We start from the raw sequence: 17,674 nt of genomic DNA on the forward strand, positions 1-17,674 counted from the left end.
GCGTCCTGATGTGTTCGCAAACATCAATTTGCGTCAGTCGGACACCGATTGTTGTCAACTAAATAATTATTAACGTTATCCGTCGGTGTGACAAACTTTTTGCCTGTGTACGCGGAACCTCGCGCACGTGTGTTACACCAAGCGACACACGTACACGTCTCTGAACACGAGAATCGTTGAATATGCATCATTCGATGTACACTCTGTAGTCATAGAGTCCAGTTAAAACGGTCGTACTTCACGCCTTCGCAGTGGGCGTCATTGATTGCGCGCTGATGGTTTAATGCCATTTGTTGTTCCACTTCGTTAAACCGTATTTCCTCGGATATGCGCCCGCGCGCGCTTTTAAATAGGCTAGAAATTGCATGCTATTTAGAATCCTTAACCACCAGAGGATCGCGGTATTCAAATACATTCGTTATTTCATCAATCTACCGCGGCAGAAAGCGTTTCATCAAATAAAGCTTACAAAGTAATATCCTGTATTCATAAATGTTCTTTACCTGTTCATAAACGCGGATGAAAATCCATCGGGATTATTTCGAAATCACACTTACTCAAGGCGATCGTCGAAAATTCAAGTAGAGCTTAAAGTGTTGCTTGCAATTAAAGCTGATTCAAGATGAGCTCGCCGGCTTGAATGAGAATTATACCGTTCTCCTGAAAGTTTAAGTACGGGCACGCGCGGCGAGGACGCGACGCGGCGGTTTAAGAAAAAACGAAGAGGGACCCGGCGTGGCTCTGTGGCATGATAAATTATGCACAGTATCACATAAGTAGCTTAATGGAAAACCCGATCCGAGCATTTACCGTACCGCGTCATCTTTTTCTCGTGTTCATACGCCTGTTACATCAACGCGCCGCACTTCAGGACAACGTAATTTGTTCCTTTGAACAGAGAAAATTCTACCCGAGCTACGCAACAGAAACAAAAGGGAAGAGAACGGATCTTCTCAGGAAACCTCTCGTGCATCGCGCTCTGTTTCATCGCACAGATTTTGGTCCTGAGCGCACATTATCAGAGATACTTCCATAATCGTATGTGCAATTTCTCTTATCCTAATTTAGCCCTATCCACCTATGAGCTTTACGATTATACTCATACTGAGAATATACGAAACTGACTTGCAACACATTTCCGGTACTCTGCTAAAATTTACACGGATTTAAGTACGGAGTTCGATACACGTGCATTTAAATGCACGTGAAATAGGGTCGACCTATATTGATGTCTCGCGAAAAAAAAGGAGAAACGAGCTGCGCACCCGTCGTCCTCGTGCGGGTTCAAAGGGGTGCACGGGACGTAGGGAGCGCGCGAAATAAAAACTGCTCTCCGCCCGCGCGTATTGTAGAAAAGCGATGCCTTCTGTTTTACTTAAATTTCTTCGAAATTGGGAACGGCAGTGGGTAACGGTAAAAACGAACGACAGAACGGTAACGAGAAACTTCGCTCTTTCGTCCATCGGTATTGCGATGGCGTACTTCGACTCGTTACATAGTTACCCCTCGATGAGCCAACTTAAATTGTACCCGACGTTGCATTATGCACGGCTGTCCGCTTTTATTCATTCTTTTTCCACCGTATTAACGCAAAGGTTCGCCGTTTTTACGATTGGCAGACCCTACTCGCTAGCTTTTATAACGAATACGTATCTGAAGAATAATCAAGAAATCGAATTTGTTACGGGCTTTGAGAAAAACTATCTTCGTTCATAAATTTATAATTCATATATCGTCAAATTTATAATCGAATGAAATATTGCACGAATGAGCAAATTGTCAAATTTTAATGCCTCTCATTGAAATTATTGCATTAAAATTATTCAGCAATTTCATTCGAAACAGACTTCTATTGAAACTATATATAATTTATTATATGATTTGTTAGCCGATTAAGCTATATAATTCATTTAATAATCTACCATAATCCTCCAATTGGTACAGTCTCTGAAGATCGTTAATTTGGAATGTTTGTCAGATTTTGTAGACAATAAATACTGGTCTTCTAAGACTTCTAAAAGGAGGCGTATAATAGATCTTACGTTAGTATCAGCTATTGTGACTGTTTACGGGTAGCGAAGTAATTACGAGAAGAATCACTGCGAGTTATTGAATTCCCATCGTCGCTGACGGCTGATAATCTCGCAGAGTATCAGGAATCACGTGATTCGCTTCTTTAATACGAAGAGATACACGGCTCGTTACCAGCGACCATTTCCAATTTCACGGAGATAAAGATGTTAAACATTTCCCGTTTTATAAACGTCACAGTGTGAATTCTGGCTATTCAAGCTTGCAAAGTATTAACCGTTCCACGCAGAATGGATATCTGTACCACATACATACATTACATGACGGCCGCCAGGAAGTTACGATAAGTTCGAGATAAACGTAACTGCCTGCACGATCGGGTCAGCGTTGCAATCGGTAATACGCGCAGTCGACCGTGCTGTTTAGTCATCGATTCTCATTGCTTACCGTGCGATCGCCCAGATTCCGTACGCGACACCTGAGGGTAGCCGTTTTGCCAACCAGTGCGGTAACGTTCCTCGATGCCGAGACGTCGAAGTAAGGTCCACGGTCAAGCGGCTCCAGCACCCTGTTCTCGTGCATCTCGTGATCGGACGTACTCCGGGCGAGTCCTTGCACTTTAAGTAGAAACAGTTGAAAATGATAAAAAAAAAAAAAAAAAAAACGAGAGGAGAAAATAGACAAAACCGACGTACACAGAGAGACACGCTGGGACAGAAATATGTGTATATAGATAGTGTGGAGGGTCGGGGCTCTCTCAGTGGGCTCATTTCAATCTCCAGATTGCGGTGGATTGTTCTTTGACCCGAAAGATTATTTCCCGTGCTCCGCCGCACCGCGAGCCGCTTTAACGGCGGTAACCGCGAGCCGAGAGGAGAAAAATGCTCGCCACGTTTCGCCGTTCGTTATCGGAATTTCGTTAACTCCGAACTGTTTACGAGCGAGCCTCACGCGCGTGCGATCTACGGACCCGGAACTGCTAAGAAATCATTTTAACGTATCCCGAAGTGGTGCCCCGGAGCGCGGTAAAAGGCCGCGGTTACGTACTTACAGAACGTTTCAAAAAGTTAGACTGGAACTTTGGTACTCGACGAAACAGGCGAAGGAGTCATAATAAGCGCGGCTCGAAGTACGTACTTTCGAGACGTTTTCATCGTTCTATTTACAACTAAATGAGACAATGGTATAACTCGCAATGATATATCGTGCGACAATAGAGATAAAAACCGCGTTCGTTCATCCGAGACGTTGGAACAATGAATCAGTTGATCGCAATACTAAAGGGAACGTATATACGAACATATATTCTTCTATTTACTGTGTCGTGTAGTCATTTATCTACGACCACGTAATTTAGTGGCGTATTTACCTCGCATGACCTAAGGACTTAAGGTCTCAGGGCGACACGCAATAGACTGTTCTAGCGTCACGGGCTCGTAATTGAAAGCATTTTGTAACTCGAAAGGAGCGAGTTTTTTTGAAACATCCGGTACGATATACATGTGTTCGTATCACCCTCTTTCAACCGGGACATAGACCTTCGCCGCACTCCGTGATAAAGTATTAAAGTAGGTGGTGAAGTTTCAACGCTGCAGTTTCAGAAACTACTTTATCTCATAATACGTGGCACCAGAGCTATCGCCGGGGAACCCCGTTCCGTCACTTTACGCGTCGAGCCCTGTTGGAAAATGTATCGCGCCACGGGCCCCGGTATTATTATAACGAATGTTCCCAACATTTTTATCCTTCCGTCGCGTTACCTGCCCGGCTATTATGAGAATATTCGCTCTCGGTTATAGCGACGTACATTGCGGTGCCTCTTTTATAACCGCGATCGAACGTACGCGAGAAATGACTACTTATTTCATTACCCGTTGCTTTATTCCAAATATTTTTTAAATGGATAATTCCTCTGTCTGGTAGAAAATACCGTTTAGGAAAAATAAAAACAAAGGAGGGAAAGCTCGGTTGTTCGGACTTGACGATTGTACGCTCGGCGATTCAAAGAACAATCCGTTCTCTAACTGTTAAGCACGTGGTTGATGAATTTCCACTTACCCGAAAACAATAGACTCAGGGCAAAAAATAAACCCTTCATTTTTTGTTTCTCTCTCTCATAGTCGATCCACGATGTCGCTCGATATAACCGTCGCGTTTTCGAAAAAAAAAATTCACCACAATTCCTCCGGTTTTCACTGACAGACACAGAGCGGTCCGGGGGAGGAGAGCGTGGGTGGATTGAGAGGCGATGAAACGAGAGACAAAAGGATTTTGCCCGTGTTCTATCTCGCAATCGCGTTTTTTCTCTTTCCCTCTCGGCGACTTTCACTTATCAATTATTCCCGACCGATCCCATCCGCGGAGCGTCGATCTTCCCCTGACGTGGTGGTGCGATAATCCGGAATCAAGCGTTCTATACAGCATGTCGCGAAGAACGGCCGCGTGGAAATCAAAATCGCGGACGACAGTACGTATCGGACGAATCGATAAGCAGTCGATTTTCCGTCGCTTTTTCACTCGACGTCGCCATTATGTCTCTGCTATTCGCGATCTAAGCGTTGACATGCATAGAAATCGCCCTCGATACTTCTTCCCCATAATCGTTCGTCCCGCTTCTCCACCTCCCGTGTCTTCCCGCTACATGCCTTTATCCGTGAACTGCTTAATTGACCAGCGATACGACGACGATCCCTTTTCTCTCGATGATCCCTATTCCTTTTCTTGCGTTCTTTGAAACAGGAAAACGACTGGGAACTATATTCATCTGATGAACGGATCCACACTGTCTCGCTTCCTTGTCAAATATATTCTATTATGCAAATCGAACTATTCCAGCGATTTCGTTCCTCTGTCGTGACAGACAACGAGATCGGGGGACAATCTCGCGCTCGAATAGAGGCCCGTTTCTCTGTCAACCAGAGCGCGAATGAAATTGAAACGAACCGAGGAAACGACCATCTAATTTCGTGCTTTACACGCGAACGAAAAAAGGCGAACGTGCGTGCGCGTGTGTGTGTATATATAGAAAGAGAAAGAGAGAGGGTTCGTTGCGTTCGAAACGGGGTGCGCGACTATCGCGGGCACAGGGCGCGATGAAACTCGTGTACCGAATATCCGAGCGAAACTGACAGTGCATGCGACACGGCCCGGGAGAGACGCCCTGCCATCTGTCCTTGCACACGCCCCGCTTTCCCTCACCCAAAGTCAACGGGAAGATGGGGTAGACATCGTCCGGCGCAAGCGTATCCCTTTAGTTCTATTACGGGCACCCACACACCGCGCTATTATACAGTGAGAGTCAAAAGCGACTGGCACGGCGATGACGTGCAGAGTTTATTCAACAAATCGTCTACGTAACTTGCACAAAATTACGAAATTAATATGCTCCCCGTAAACCTCTCCGTCATATTCTCATATGTCTTTGAATAGAGAACAGCGATTCTATAGAAACAATCAAGTTAATCATACCTTCTTCTGAGAATCAATTATTAATTTCCACATTGAATATGTAATACGTATTTTATATCATTCTTCACTCGGGTACACTTCTATCAAAATATTCCTTGACTGCATAAAAGCTAGAACATAAAGGAATGTGAATTAAGATAGAAATCAGGCCTCTCTATTTTTATAATAATACAGCGATACCGCTTGAACCTGATACATACACTTATTCACTTTTGACTCTCACTGTACATGTATATGTATACGGGGTGAACGTGCAGCATCCTCTAGTCAAGAATCGAATTCTACGCCAACCCGATCGTCCACGTCCTTGTCGTCATTGTCGTACTTACACACGTGACACACGACGCACTAACACAGCTTTTGCACCGCAACAAATTTCATGCAGCGCAGCGCAGGGCAGAAAAAGAAAAAGGGAGAGGTAAAGAGAGAAAGAGAGAGAGAAAGGGGGAGAGAGGGTTGGTCGGAGCCAGTCTCTCGCATCGTTTTCCACGTAAACGGGCTGGATCGAGCTTATCGCTTCGATCGTACGAAAAGACGGTAAACAAAACGAGGCCGTTTTCTCCAGTGTTTTTTAGCCATTTGGATTACCCGGACTATCGAATGTCGCGTAATGCACGCTTCAAAAATGGTCAAATATTTGCCGTTTATGCGGTATTTGTGACCGCCGCTTTATTATATTCCACTTTTCGCCATGGAAAGCGTAAACGCTGAACGTAATCGTAATTCGCGATCAGATTTTCGGTTCTCTTTAATTAAACACAGAGCTTTCGAATTTGAATTTAAATCGCTTGTATACGGTGCGCAATGCACGAACGATCCGGTTAAATTCACGGGAAATTTCTCGTTGAGAGGAGACGTTACACTTACCCGCAACGAGACAACATCGGGGTAGCGTGCGTTTACTTTGGGAAATCCCGTCGAAACAAGATTTTGGCTAATCTCGGATAGGTATTCCCGTGTTGACTAGGCGCTCTCGTTTACTTAAGAAATGTCGCGGTCGTCGGACGTTTTTCACCGAACGTCGGAGTCGGTCTTGCGAAAGGAGTGAATAATGGGTCGTCGTCCGTTTAGAGGAAGATGTAAGGGTAGAGCCTTGCGAGACGCAGCAAAGCATCGCCACCCTCTTTTGTTCTTTCGAGTATAATGGGCATGCATCGTGTCCCTTTCTTACCGCCTTTTAATGTACAATTTACACGATGGAATTGAAAGGGAGATCGATGCCCCAAATCGTTAGAAGCGGAACGCGTGAAAGACGCGTTAGCCTGGCTCTCGCGGTATCAAGGGACCCGACGCGAGTTCCTTTCCCGCAGAGAAATACCTTTTTCTCTTCCCATTCGCCTTCCCTTGGTAATCACGTAACGGCGCGTGATAATCGGGATCCGTGGAAAAAAGAAAGGACAAATTCACTGCCGGACGTAACATGCAGTACACGTATCTCCGATAAGTTTATCTTCTAATTTGGTTACGCCTTGAATACTTAAAAAGCGGGCGGTGAAAACGGAATCGCGGTTGTAAATTCTTCGCATATACACGTTGATTTTATTTAACTTCATAAAAGTTTCATAAAGGAATTCGAAACGAAGTAGTTGTAATTAATTATAATTGGATTCGCGTTTTATGCTTGGTAACGCTAGAGGCTCGCTCGTAAATTGCTACGTTGCGTTTTAATCAGCTAAGTAGGGTTATGGGTGCCGATTAATTTATAGGGATATTGCAGTTTACGTTTTAGAAGCGTTGAATAGTTTGTATCGCGGTTATGAACGTTTTCGATAAACATTGTCGATTTCGATCATGCACGCTGCGATACCACCCCTCGTTCGATCTTGCTATATCGAACGCTGTTCGAGATTCAAGATTCCCTTACTACGACAACTTTGACTACAGGTTATGTCAAACAATCGTGTTGTCACGATTTTCTTATCGGGACTTTGAAGTTTAAAAATGTTATCATATTTTCGTTGATTAATTCCGTTAAACAATTCAGTTGATTCAAATTTGTGCTAGAATCACATCGTAAATATGAATTACTCCCGTGTGTAACCGATCGGTTTGCGAAAACAAGCAGTAGTTCTTAGAAGCAGGGAGGTTAAAAGTTCAATAGTTGTCTCTTTTGTCTATCTTGCGAAAATGGATGATCAAGCTTGTCCAAGATGCAAAACTACCAAATATCGAAATCCATCATTGAAAATGATGGTAAACATTTGCGGACACACTTTGTGCGAGAGCTGCGTCGATTTATTATTCCTTAAAGGTTAGATCGTAAATGTTTTGCCTATTTTACTCTTACATGATGTAGAAAAATATTAATTTACTATACATTATTGTTACAGGTTCTGGCTCTTGCCCTGAATGTAAAATTCCTTTAAGGAGAGCAAATTTTCGAGTACAATTATTTGAAGACCCTATGGTAGAAAAAGAAGTAAACATAAGGAAAAGAATTCTCAGAGATTTTAATAAGAAGGAAGAGGATTTCGCAACTTTAAGAGAATACAATGATTACTTGGAAGAAGTAGAAACCATAATATATAATTTGGCTAACAACATTGATGTGATCGAAACAAATAAGAAGATAGAGCAATATAAGAAAGACAATAAAGATCAAATAACGAAGAGCAAGTCAAAGCTTGGGAGAAGCGAATATGAATTGGAGGAGATGATTGAACTGGAAAGACAGAAGGAGGAAGAGAGAAAACTAGAATTAGCTAAAGAGGAAGTAGAAGCCAAAAGGAAAAAAATTCGGGAAAAGGAAGCGCTGATAGATGAATTAACATATTCAGAAGGAAATGCAAAGAATATTGTAGAAACATTTGCCTCTGCTATACAAGCGTCAAAGAAGGAAATGAAAGCAACTCCTCCTAAGGTCACTCAATTCAGTACAGGAATTAAATTCGGCTCTCAGGGAAGCCAGAATTACATGCCCATGCCGAAGATCGAGGAAGGGCCTCTGTACTCTTACACCCCCATTCAACAAGGTACCGATGGTCCAACGCCACCTGGTTGGAGAGAATTGCAATCTCGCGGCTACGTTTCTCACGTGCGCGCTGAATCGGCTGCCGAAAGGGCAGGAGGATTCAAGGCGCACGTCGCTTGCCTAAGAGCTTTACAAGAAGCTATGGCTGGTTTGTATTATAATCCATCGCAACGGCAAACGGAATTTACGACCGTGTAATTAAATCCCAATTATTTGATACTAGGATACTACATTTCTAGTTTTGTACATAACATTTAACGATAGATATGACTAATTGCGATTCAAAGTTTGCAATTTATTGTCGTGAAGCAATAAAAGTCAAACTGACTATGTACCCGTGATGTAATCAGAGATTACAGGTATACGTGCCTTGCATATTTATGTAACGCATACTGTAACACTATGTACGACTAGTACCTGTTTACTGTTCATTGAGTGTATGTGTAAGAAAAGTCCATTTCTTTCCATGCAAAATAAAACCGATTTTGTTAAACATAGCGATATATGTTAAGAATACCTTTACCCGTTCGTGAATCTTAAAATCGATATACGAGACGATATCTGCATTTCTTTACTACCAACTGATGTTACGTATTAACGATGGTCATTATTTTTATGGTAATTCTTAATTAAAATTATAACTTTAGTCCTAAATGTTCTTCGTAATGACTACTTTACTTTAAAAATATGACAGTAGTAAAAATTTCGATACACGATTGGCAATGACCAACAGAGTTGGTGAAAGGATTCTTCTACGATTATCCCAAGTTTGAAATATACGTGGGAGGAGATATTTTTTATATTATGAATAGTCATAACATGTTCAATAAAAATTTTGATATTAAAATGCGTTTCATCAATTATACGATTGATCTTCATGTCGTCATATTTTTCCAACTTTTCTAGCAACGCAAAGTAATTACGAATTTCTTATAAAATCCGAAATATGGTAAAAAATGTTAGCCGTATTAGTATAAAACACTTACCATCAATCTGAATCCCAGAATTTTCATTTCGTCAGACGAAGCCAGGTAAATTTGTAGGACGAGTGTTACCTTGCTTTGTAGCACTTCATTCGGAGATACTTCATATATTACGAAATAATTGATCGACATCGCGTATGAAAGTATAATCATTCACTTTACTTTGATTTGAAACTGTTAGCAATAAAATATACATTGTAGCTATAAGCACTCATTATGCGATAACAATTCCCCGATACTTCAACGAGCCACTATTCATGAGTGAAACCGAACAAAAGTTATTCAAACGAGACATACTCCGCCGATTAAAATTATTATAGTCGACTGATAACTGTCTCGAATGAATCGTTGATGAAAAGCCGATTAACAAACTGCGTATCCAACACACGGAACAATGTCATTTCAATCGAACTGACGGCTGGCGTTCAATGTTCCAGATAGGACACTTGCTCGACGACTAAAGTATTTGTTTACAAACGGTGATCGAGTCTACTGCGTACAAGGCGGTGATACACGATATGTACGCGTAACGTAAACAACGTTCTCAGTTACAATTTCTTGCTCGACAACTGTGTCTCGTGTCAAAGAAAGTGATACTATATTAGACAAGTACAACGGTGCTTCGATATGACGTGATTGTTCTTTACCGTTGCCAGTTCGACCATCGTGACAAAATCGATTTTATCGAGAAACTGACAATCAGCCAACTTCGTCACCTGGACGAAATATCATTCGATAATCACAAGAATATTGAATCGATCTTTATCGACCGATCCACAATGAAACTTACCCTTTTTCGTATCGAAAACTGAATCAGTCGGTTGTCGGATCTTCGTGGATGCAGGTATCCGTGGAAAGTTGCGAAAACAAATGCGGTACATGAACGAATCGCGAGCAAGCGTGATTACGCGTGAATCTCGGTGCCGAAATGCGTAATTAACGCGAGTGGAGCTTCGGTGGTTCTTCCGTGGTACAGCCAATCCTGTGCACGCAAGTGACCGGAGGCTCCGCCCATCTAGAGAGCCCCGTTGCCCTTTTCCTCGTGACTACCGGCCACAGTACGTACGCGAACGTTCACGGAGTGTCATCGCGTTCGGTGTCGGCTTCGTATTCTTGAAACGAGTTTCACGTATTCGACGTACTCCGATTTTTCACGCGACGGGACGCGAATTCTTCTTCCCCGAAGTCATTCGAACGATTGAACGTCCCGTTTAGCGAAAAAGCGCGGTTGTGGTAAAAAGAGTGCGCGGCAGGACAAAGATCGCGTCCTTTTTGGCAAGGTTTACGCGCGTCGATCGCGAGATCTGTAATCCATCCGGCACGAGAAACATGTAAAAGGAAAACGACGCACGGTCGAAGGGAAAGAAAGAAAGAGAAAGCAAGCCGTCGTGTTCTGTAACTGGAAGCATACGTCGGACACCAGCGATCGTATCGGATCACGGACAACGTTCGATCTCGATCTGTCAGCCTCGGGATCGACTAGTCGATGCGAATCACCGATCGATATCGACGCTCGTAAGAATGCGCGGCTGAAACGGGAGCGACGCGACGACGGTGCGACCTTGTCTTTTCTTTTCTTTTCCCCGTCGAACGATCCCAACGATCAAACGAGAGTCACCGAGGCCATCGAATCGTAACCGAAGATGCGGCCCATTCTGACGATCTTCTTCCTCGTGCCGTTGCTGTTCGTCGCGTGGCAAAATGGTGCGCAAGCCAACTGGTGGTGAGTTGTTCAACACGATTGTTTATGTCCGTCGTAACGATAACATCACGGGTCTATTTCTTCTCGTGCTTTCAAGGGGCATGTCTTGTCTCGCGAATAACTCAAGTATCGTTCAACGCATGCTAAGATGACTTTATAAAAGATCTTTTACAAGATCAGTAATTGCGTCAAACGTTATACAGCCGTTTCGCTGAAAGCCTTTTGTCGTGCTTCACCTTAACCTTTGGCATCAGTTCTTGATGACAGATAACGAAGCCTATTTAATTCGTACACCGGGAAAGTTCAGACGTAGTTTTGTATATAAGAACAGATTAATAGATCGATGGCTTGTAGGTAAATGTTTTATTTCCAAACTACTCTCAAGTTTTTCAAACTCGTGTCGGTTGTTTCTAAAGCCATCGATAAACGATGCATGGAATTATTTTGTACGATTCGTTTGCCATTCGATATACGTTGGATAAAATCTATTCAATGTGCAATAACGAAACAGAAAAGTAGGATATGAGTATGTGTTCTACAAAAGCCGACTCGGGAGATAAGCGCACGATTCGCAATGTGAAAAGTGTGCGGCATTAATTCTCGGTAGCAGGCGCGATCGAGGTGGCCGGTCGCGAGCCGCCAGGTAATCTCGCGATCTACATTTGTCCGATCAGAGTATCCGTTCGCGCGGAACTCTCGGCATTCCGTTCACCGTAATTTCCTACGGGAAACGCGTGTCAAGATAACCACCCTCATTCTTAAAATTGCAATAGCGACGTCGTCAAACCTAACTCGTTGGTTAAAATGATTACTCATTTAAGCAGGAACACATTCTCCGACTTTTATCCATTCGTTTACATTGAGTATAAAACTGTTCGGCTGCTGTTATCAACGATCGATAGTTTTCTACATAAAACAGATATAATAACGCAACTGTAACGTTAAGAATTGCGTCAGAGACCATGAAGAACGTTGTCACTGCACGTTTTTGTGTACCTACGCTTGTATGCGCAATTTCATTTTCAATTGCCAATTAATTATCGCCGTTCTACCATGACTATCGCGGCTACTCTTATGAAACGTATTACCGTAATGAAATATTTTTTCAGCTCCGATTCGTAGTTCTGTTTCGTGTGATTAACGACACGGTATGCGTATCGTGTTTAGACGTTTGGAACCGTGTCTTTCAAACTATTTTGCAAGATCCTGCGAGTTGTTGAAAGAAAGAACGCGCGCGCTACGGATCGAGTTTTCTAAGCGCGAAATGCGTGTTTGATAGTCGGCCGACGCGCGAGATTACGGGGGCATTTTTTCATGAGTATAAGTTTCCGCGACGTAAGCGTTTATTTTAGCGTTTGAAAACGTACGATCGACGAAGCGCGAGGGATACGTTCACAAGCGTGAAGGCGCGCGGTCACATTTCCGTACATAGAAAGGCACGTTCGTACGGAGGAGACAATGACGAAATGCTCGCCTCGAAGGACAATTTTCTACTGATCGTTTCACCTATTGTTCATAGATATTGTCCTATACTTGGATTATTTCATATAATAATCGTTGGAATTTTTAGTACAATATTTGTTATAACATTTCACGTAATGATTGATGCAATGAGTGTTCCTAAAAGCATTTGGGAATACAGAGTTCTTGATTGACTTTGATAAAAACTTTTCTGTGTATATTTCGTTTAATGATTGGCACCAAATTTGATACAACAATTCATACATTCATTGATACTAAATTTATTTTAATGATTGTTACTATAGTTGATGTAGTAAGTAACCGTAAAATTGGCTAGTCTAAAGTGGTATATAGACGAAGAATCCCCTTCGATCGGACACACGCGAGCGGCATGCACGATCTGGGAAGCCCCGATGATAGCGATGATACGCTGCCGTCAGAGGATGCACCGCAGACCGGAGAAGCGCGCCGGTGGTGGTGGTGTCGACGCGCCCCTGCAAGGCACGCTTTTAAAACGAGAAGGCCGCCACATTGACGTCCTACGGTCAAGCAACGATTCCACCGACCAGATTTTATTTCCGACAAACTGGTTCCCCGGCCGATTAATCGGCTCCGCTGCCGGCACCAGCCGCCTTCCGGCATACACGGCACCCGACGCAAACTTTGGAACCGTTTATGTTCCGCAGATTCTCTTAATCCCATATGCTTTTGCAGTAACTTTGTCAAAGTCAATCGTGAAAACTGTTAAACAAGTGTCAATCACGAACTTTTCATACCCGAATGCTTTTAGTACGATCAACATGGTTTGCAGTAAGTTTATTAAAGTCGATCAAGCAAACTTACCGTTGAACAAACTTCAATTTAAAAAACGTATTGATAGAAGCCTCACGTACGAGTTTTGCCTCGTGACAAGCGATGAATTTGAGTATTTTTATTCATTCTTATAACAGAGATTTCGTTTGAGGTAATGAATTAAATTCATGACTCGTTGCAAATTCTCACAGCGAGTTTCGTTTCAAGAAGATGAAAGAGATTAAATAATGAGACGTTAATTTTTTTTATTTGGGGGTTTAATCCCCGAGATATAAGAATATGTAATTTAAGATTGCGTGGCTGGAACGTTCGAAAACCTGTCTGTCAATTTGACATTGTGTTATCGTCCGCATCTTTTCGCAAACAAGCATTTTTCGATCGATCGACACGGATGCTGGGCTTGTTATACAAACACGTCTTTCGTGTCAGAATATCATTAGCATTGTTCGAAAGTTCACCGCCGTCGGTCGTACAAACGTATTCCTTTGTTGCTCGAATGATTATGAATACGAAAAGTGGTAGGTGGACGTAAGGAGGATAGGTCAAATGATTCGTATTAACATTGATGCGTTCTTGAAACCAGATTATAAAGAGCATGTAAAATGCAATTGGTAGAGATTCTTTTTATCATTGCAGAAATATGATATTTGTTAAGAACGTTTCAAAAACAAATACAGGATATCAATTGTTTCATATATTGATTTTTATTCGAATGTTGCAGTTTTGCAATTATTACCTGAATTTGCAGAACATATGTATAAAGTCTGCTTATGTAAAGAATATCGAAAGCTGAAAGCATGCTGAGAAATATTTCGTTTTGCATAAAAATTCTGCAAAATCTCATTTTATATTATTTTGTTATATGTTATCTATTATACATTTGATCAAACACTTCTTGTGAAGGGTAGTGCATGTATAGAAGTGCGATCAAGTTAAACTTTCGTTCATTCTCTCCCTGCTTAAAATTCTGCTTCCCGGTTCAATGTTTCTTTGACTTCATCCTCGATAAGTCCACGGTGAACGTATAATTCGCTGATAACTGTCATGCCAGCGGGGCGTGGATAAGACGAATTTTTCGTTGGAATCAAATGGCGCGACTGTCAAGTCGTAGGGTAATCAAACGCGACACATCGTCGGGTCTCAATGTTTTACAATACCTACCTATCATGCGTGGTATGTACTGTTACGATCCGCCTCGCCGGTATAACGGGACGGTAAAAAAAAGTACGGGGTCATTAAACAAACCAGTTTGATATTAAAGAGCGTCCGTTCACGTCTAAATCTGGCATTGCGGTTCGAAAACCATAGATACACTCCCAAGTGGTTATTGTCTACCAAAAAGTCTGATGACTATTTCAAACTAGTAACCATCAGAGACAAGCAAATAATATGGTAGTGTAAGAGTCTACGTTTCACGAGATACAAGCTACGTCTTGAAAATTAAGCTTTATTAAACAATACACCGCAGAAATGACGGTGAATCCTGGTCAGTTGATTAAAAACTCCACTCCAACCCGTCGTCCTCATCGAGACCGCGTCCTGCCCCATGACATCACCAACTGTGGGGAACACGTATTCCGTTAATAATTTTATTATAAACAAACAGTTCGGGGTCCAAACGCCTGGGCATCTGGTCTCCATCATTATCTATATTTCTAATTATGAGCCTACGTGCCATTCATCTTATAGTAGTTATACAGATACAGTGAATGAATAATTTCAATGAAAGAAAGCAGCTATGAACTGTGAAACAGAATTTTACGTATTACTTTGGTCATTCATTTACTACACGTATTACTTTGGTCATTCATTTACTACACGTATTACTTTGGTCATACATTTGGCCATTGATAGCTTTCATTCGGTTTTACGTTTAAGGATAGGTCTTAATGCTTATAGAGGGATGTATGTACATCGATGCTGTCCTTTGAGTCGTCACGATCACCATAAAGGGGCGCAGGACGAACGGTGTGTCGTAAACCATCGGATGTTTTTAGTGCAGCGTAGGAACAAAAGCGGGGGAGGTAGATAAGACGTCGCGGAGCATCGACCGGGAACAGCGAGATTTAATAAAAGCATCTTTATTGCTCGAACGAGCGCGAAATCCCCCCGTCGAATATGTTCGACGCCTCGACCTCTTTACGACGAGCGATTAAAATTCGTATTAACGACCGAACGAAAGTGGCAACCTTCCTTTCCACGACCACGTTCCGCCGTTAAAATGGCTTTGGTCCACCGCTCTACCTTCGATCTGCGTTTCTCTCGCTCTCCTTTTCAATCATCCTCTCTCCCTCCCGACGGAGGTCGTTGCTTTATTTCGCGAGCTTTTATCCGGCCAGGCCGCCTTGACCGTCATAAGTCCACCCTATGGAAAAGAGGAGCTTCCATTGCATCGGTTTAACGCACGCTCGTAACTCGAGCAAACCCTGGCTGCTACCTTTCTATAGATCCGATCGACGTCAGATGGGGAGAGAAGGTTTATGTTCCCTCTTTTAGTTTGCTCCAATCGCTTGACGAATGTTCAACCGTTTGAGATACTTCGCTGACGAATCCAAATTCCCTTTTCTTAGCTCGTTAAGGATGTATTGGCTATACAGTCAATCTCAAAAGTTTATGTACCTTAGAAAAACGCATTTCCTATAATTAAAAATAGTGAATTCTTCTTCTAATTTCGATATTTAATGAGTTAAGTATGATTATTTGGCATTTTATTGATGTTGACAAAATCCGACCATCCCAGCGTCGAAATGGCGAACTTTTGGAAAAAAATTTCGTTTTTCCTCAATAACTCCTAAACTCTTGGAGATACGAGAAAATTGCATAAAACCTTTCTTGTAGATCTCGTCGTCCTCTACAAGAAAGGTCGTATGCAATTTTTCCGTAGATTCAACGGTTTAAGAGTTATTGGCCAAAAACGAAAATTTGGAAGAAATTGAAGGGGTACCCCTTGGAAAAATCTTGGAAAAATAAAAAAAATTTTTTTTCCTTAAAATATCGAAAAATACTTTAAATAAAAGTTGTTTTTCTCCTAACTTCGACATTTAACGAGTTATCTATGATTAATCAGCATTTTATAGGTCTTGAGAGAGTCCGACCATTCCACCGTCGAATCAGCAATTGTATGTGAATTATATGAAACGTCGTATCAATTATTGCATCGATCTTTGAAACATTACATCAAATATTATATTGAGTATTTCAAGAATTATTATGTGAAATATTGTACCAGTTTTTGTTTATGGCCGGCAGCATGCGATGTAAATATGTGAGTTGTTTTATAAGATGAAATCGATAGATACAAGTGGTATGATCACTGTGTAGACGTAGACAGTCATCCCATGATCCAATACGGCCCCCATGCGTCATTCTACCCTCCATCCGTCGTAATATTTTTTATAAGGCTTACATATAATAAAAGTACCGAAACGTATATGCGAGTTTCGTGTCTCGTAAAAGTGGCCGGCATCGGCGATAACAGGTTCCCTCGCGGGAACCGTTCCTCTCTGCCCTTGGCGGAAAAGTAATGTGAGTAGACGCGATGCTCGGTCGTCTACCGGGCATTTGCTTTCGCACGATCCGATAAGGCCGTGTTTGGATTCGTTGTTTGGTTATTAAGTTCCCGAAAAAGGACCACAGATAAAGCTGGGTAATCGGTTTGCTCGATGCCAAACTCGATTTTTCCAACCCTCTTATATTTATTTTATGTTTCCAAACATGTGCAAGACTCAGAATCAAAAAGTTACGAACCATAAGAAAGAATTTATCGAAATCTCTTTCTCCTCCAATAATAAATGAACGAAATTTCTCCATGTTAAATCGATCGGACGTTCGTGTGAGAAACCGTGCGGTCTTAATTAGCTGTAAAAACTCGTAGATCATTTGCTGCACGATCCCTACAAAATGAAGACACTCGGCCTTTAAAGTCTCTACGCAAGTTCTTGCCCAGCTATGTTAGAGGTCTCGCATACATTATTTCCTGTTCCTTAACCGGAACGAGATTTTTGCGGTGACTTACGACCGCGAAGAGAAAGCGGCCGGGAACGTTTTTCCGTTGGCCTGTGTTTGTTTTCCATCAATGGAATCGATTAAGTTTTAATTACGATTACATGCGAGGGGATGAATATCGGGTTCGTTACGACGTGAGAAGCCGATCATGAGAACGCGTTTCAGCGTTCTTCCTGGCGCACGGTAGTTCGTTTTACCGGTAACGATGCTATTATGAAAATACTAAAAGATATTTACAGT

General features: G+C 42.2%; 3 protein-coding genes across 4 annotated transcripts in view; 2 read left to right on the forward strand and 1 right to left on the reverse strand.

Moving 5' to 3' along the window:
- LOC108628493 (lachesin) overlaps window positions 1–9,779 on the reverse strand; it is a 46,985-nt gene extending 37,206 nt beyond the window's left edge. The window contains exons 1-2 of one of the 2 annotated variants that reach the window (XM_026816485.1): window positions 9,457–9,779; window positions 2,479–2,648 (exon numbers count right to left, since the gene is read on the reverse strand). In XM_026816485.1, the coding sequence (XP_026672286.1) occupies window positions 2,479–2,613 (135 nt within the window). In that variant the 5' untranslated portion in view covers window positions 2,614–2,648; window positions 9,457–9,779. Of the gene's footprint in view, window positions 1–2,478; window positions 2,649–4,089; window positions 5,198–9,456 lie in introns of those variants that run through there. The other variant, XM_018030458.2, reaches the window with a different exon arrangement.
- Window positions 6,670–8,967, forward strand: Mat1 (CDK-activating kinase assembly factor). The gene is made up of 2 exons (XM_018030363.2): window positions 6,670–7,750; window positions 7,830–8,967. Exons 1-2 carry the CDS (start codon window positions 7,627–7,629, stop codon window positions 8,666–8,668), a joined length of 963 nt encoding a protein of 320 aa, XP_017885852.1. The 5' UTR covers window positions 6,670–7,626; the 3' UTR covers window positions 8,669–8,967.
- Window positions 9,780–9,983: 204 nt separating the features above from the next.
- The window catches only part of LOC108628454 (protein Wnt-1), a 50,595-nt gene continuing 42,904 nt past the window's right edge, over window positions 9,984–17,674 (forward strand). Inside the window, exon 1 of the mRNA XM_018030373.2 lies at window positions 9,984–11,176. Coding sequence (XP_017885862.1) covers window positions 11,097–11,176 — 80 coding nt within the window. The 5' untranslated portion in view covers window positions 9,984–11,096. The remainder of the gene's footprint in view (window positions 11,177–17,674) is intronic.

This window comes from Ceratina calcarata, unplaced genomic scaffold, assembly GCF_001652005.2.
Source record: "Ceratina calcarata isolate Rehan_Ccalc_2016 unplaced genomic scaffold, ASM165200v1 scaffold525.2, whole genome shotgun sequence".
In the NCBI taxonomy this organism is placed as follows: domain Eukaryota; kingdom Metazoa; phylum Arthropoda; class Insecta; order Hymenoptera; family Apidae; genus Ceratina; species Ceratina calcarata.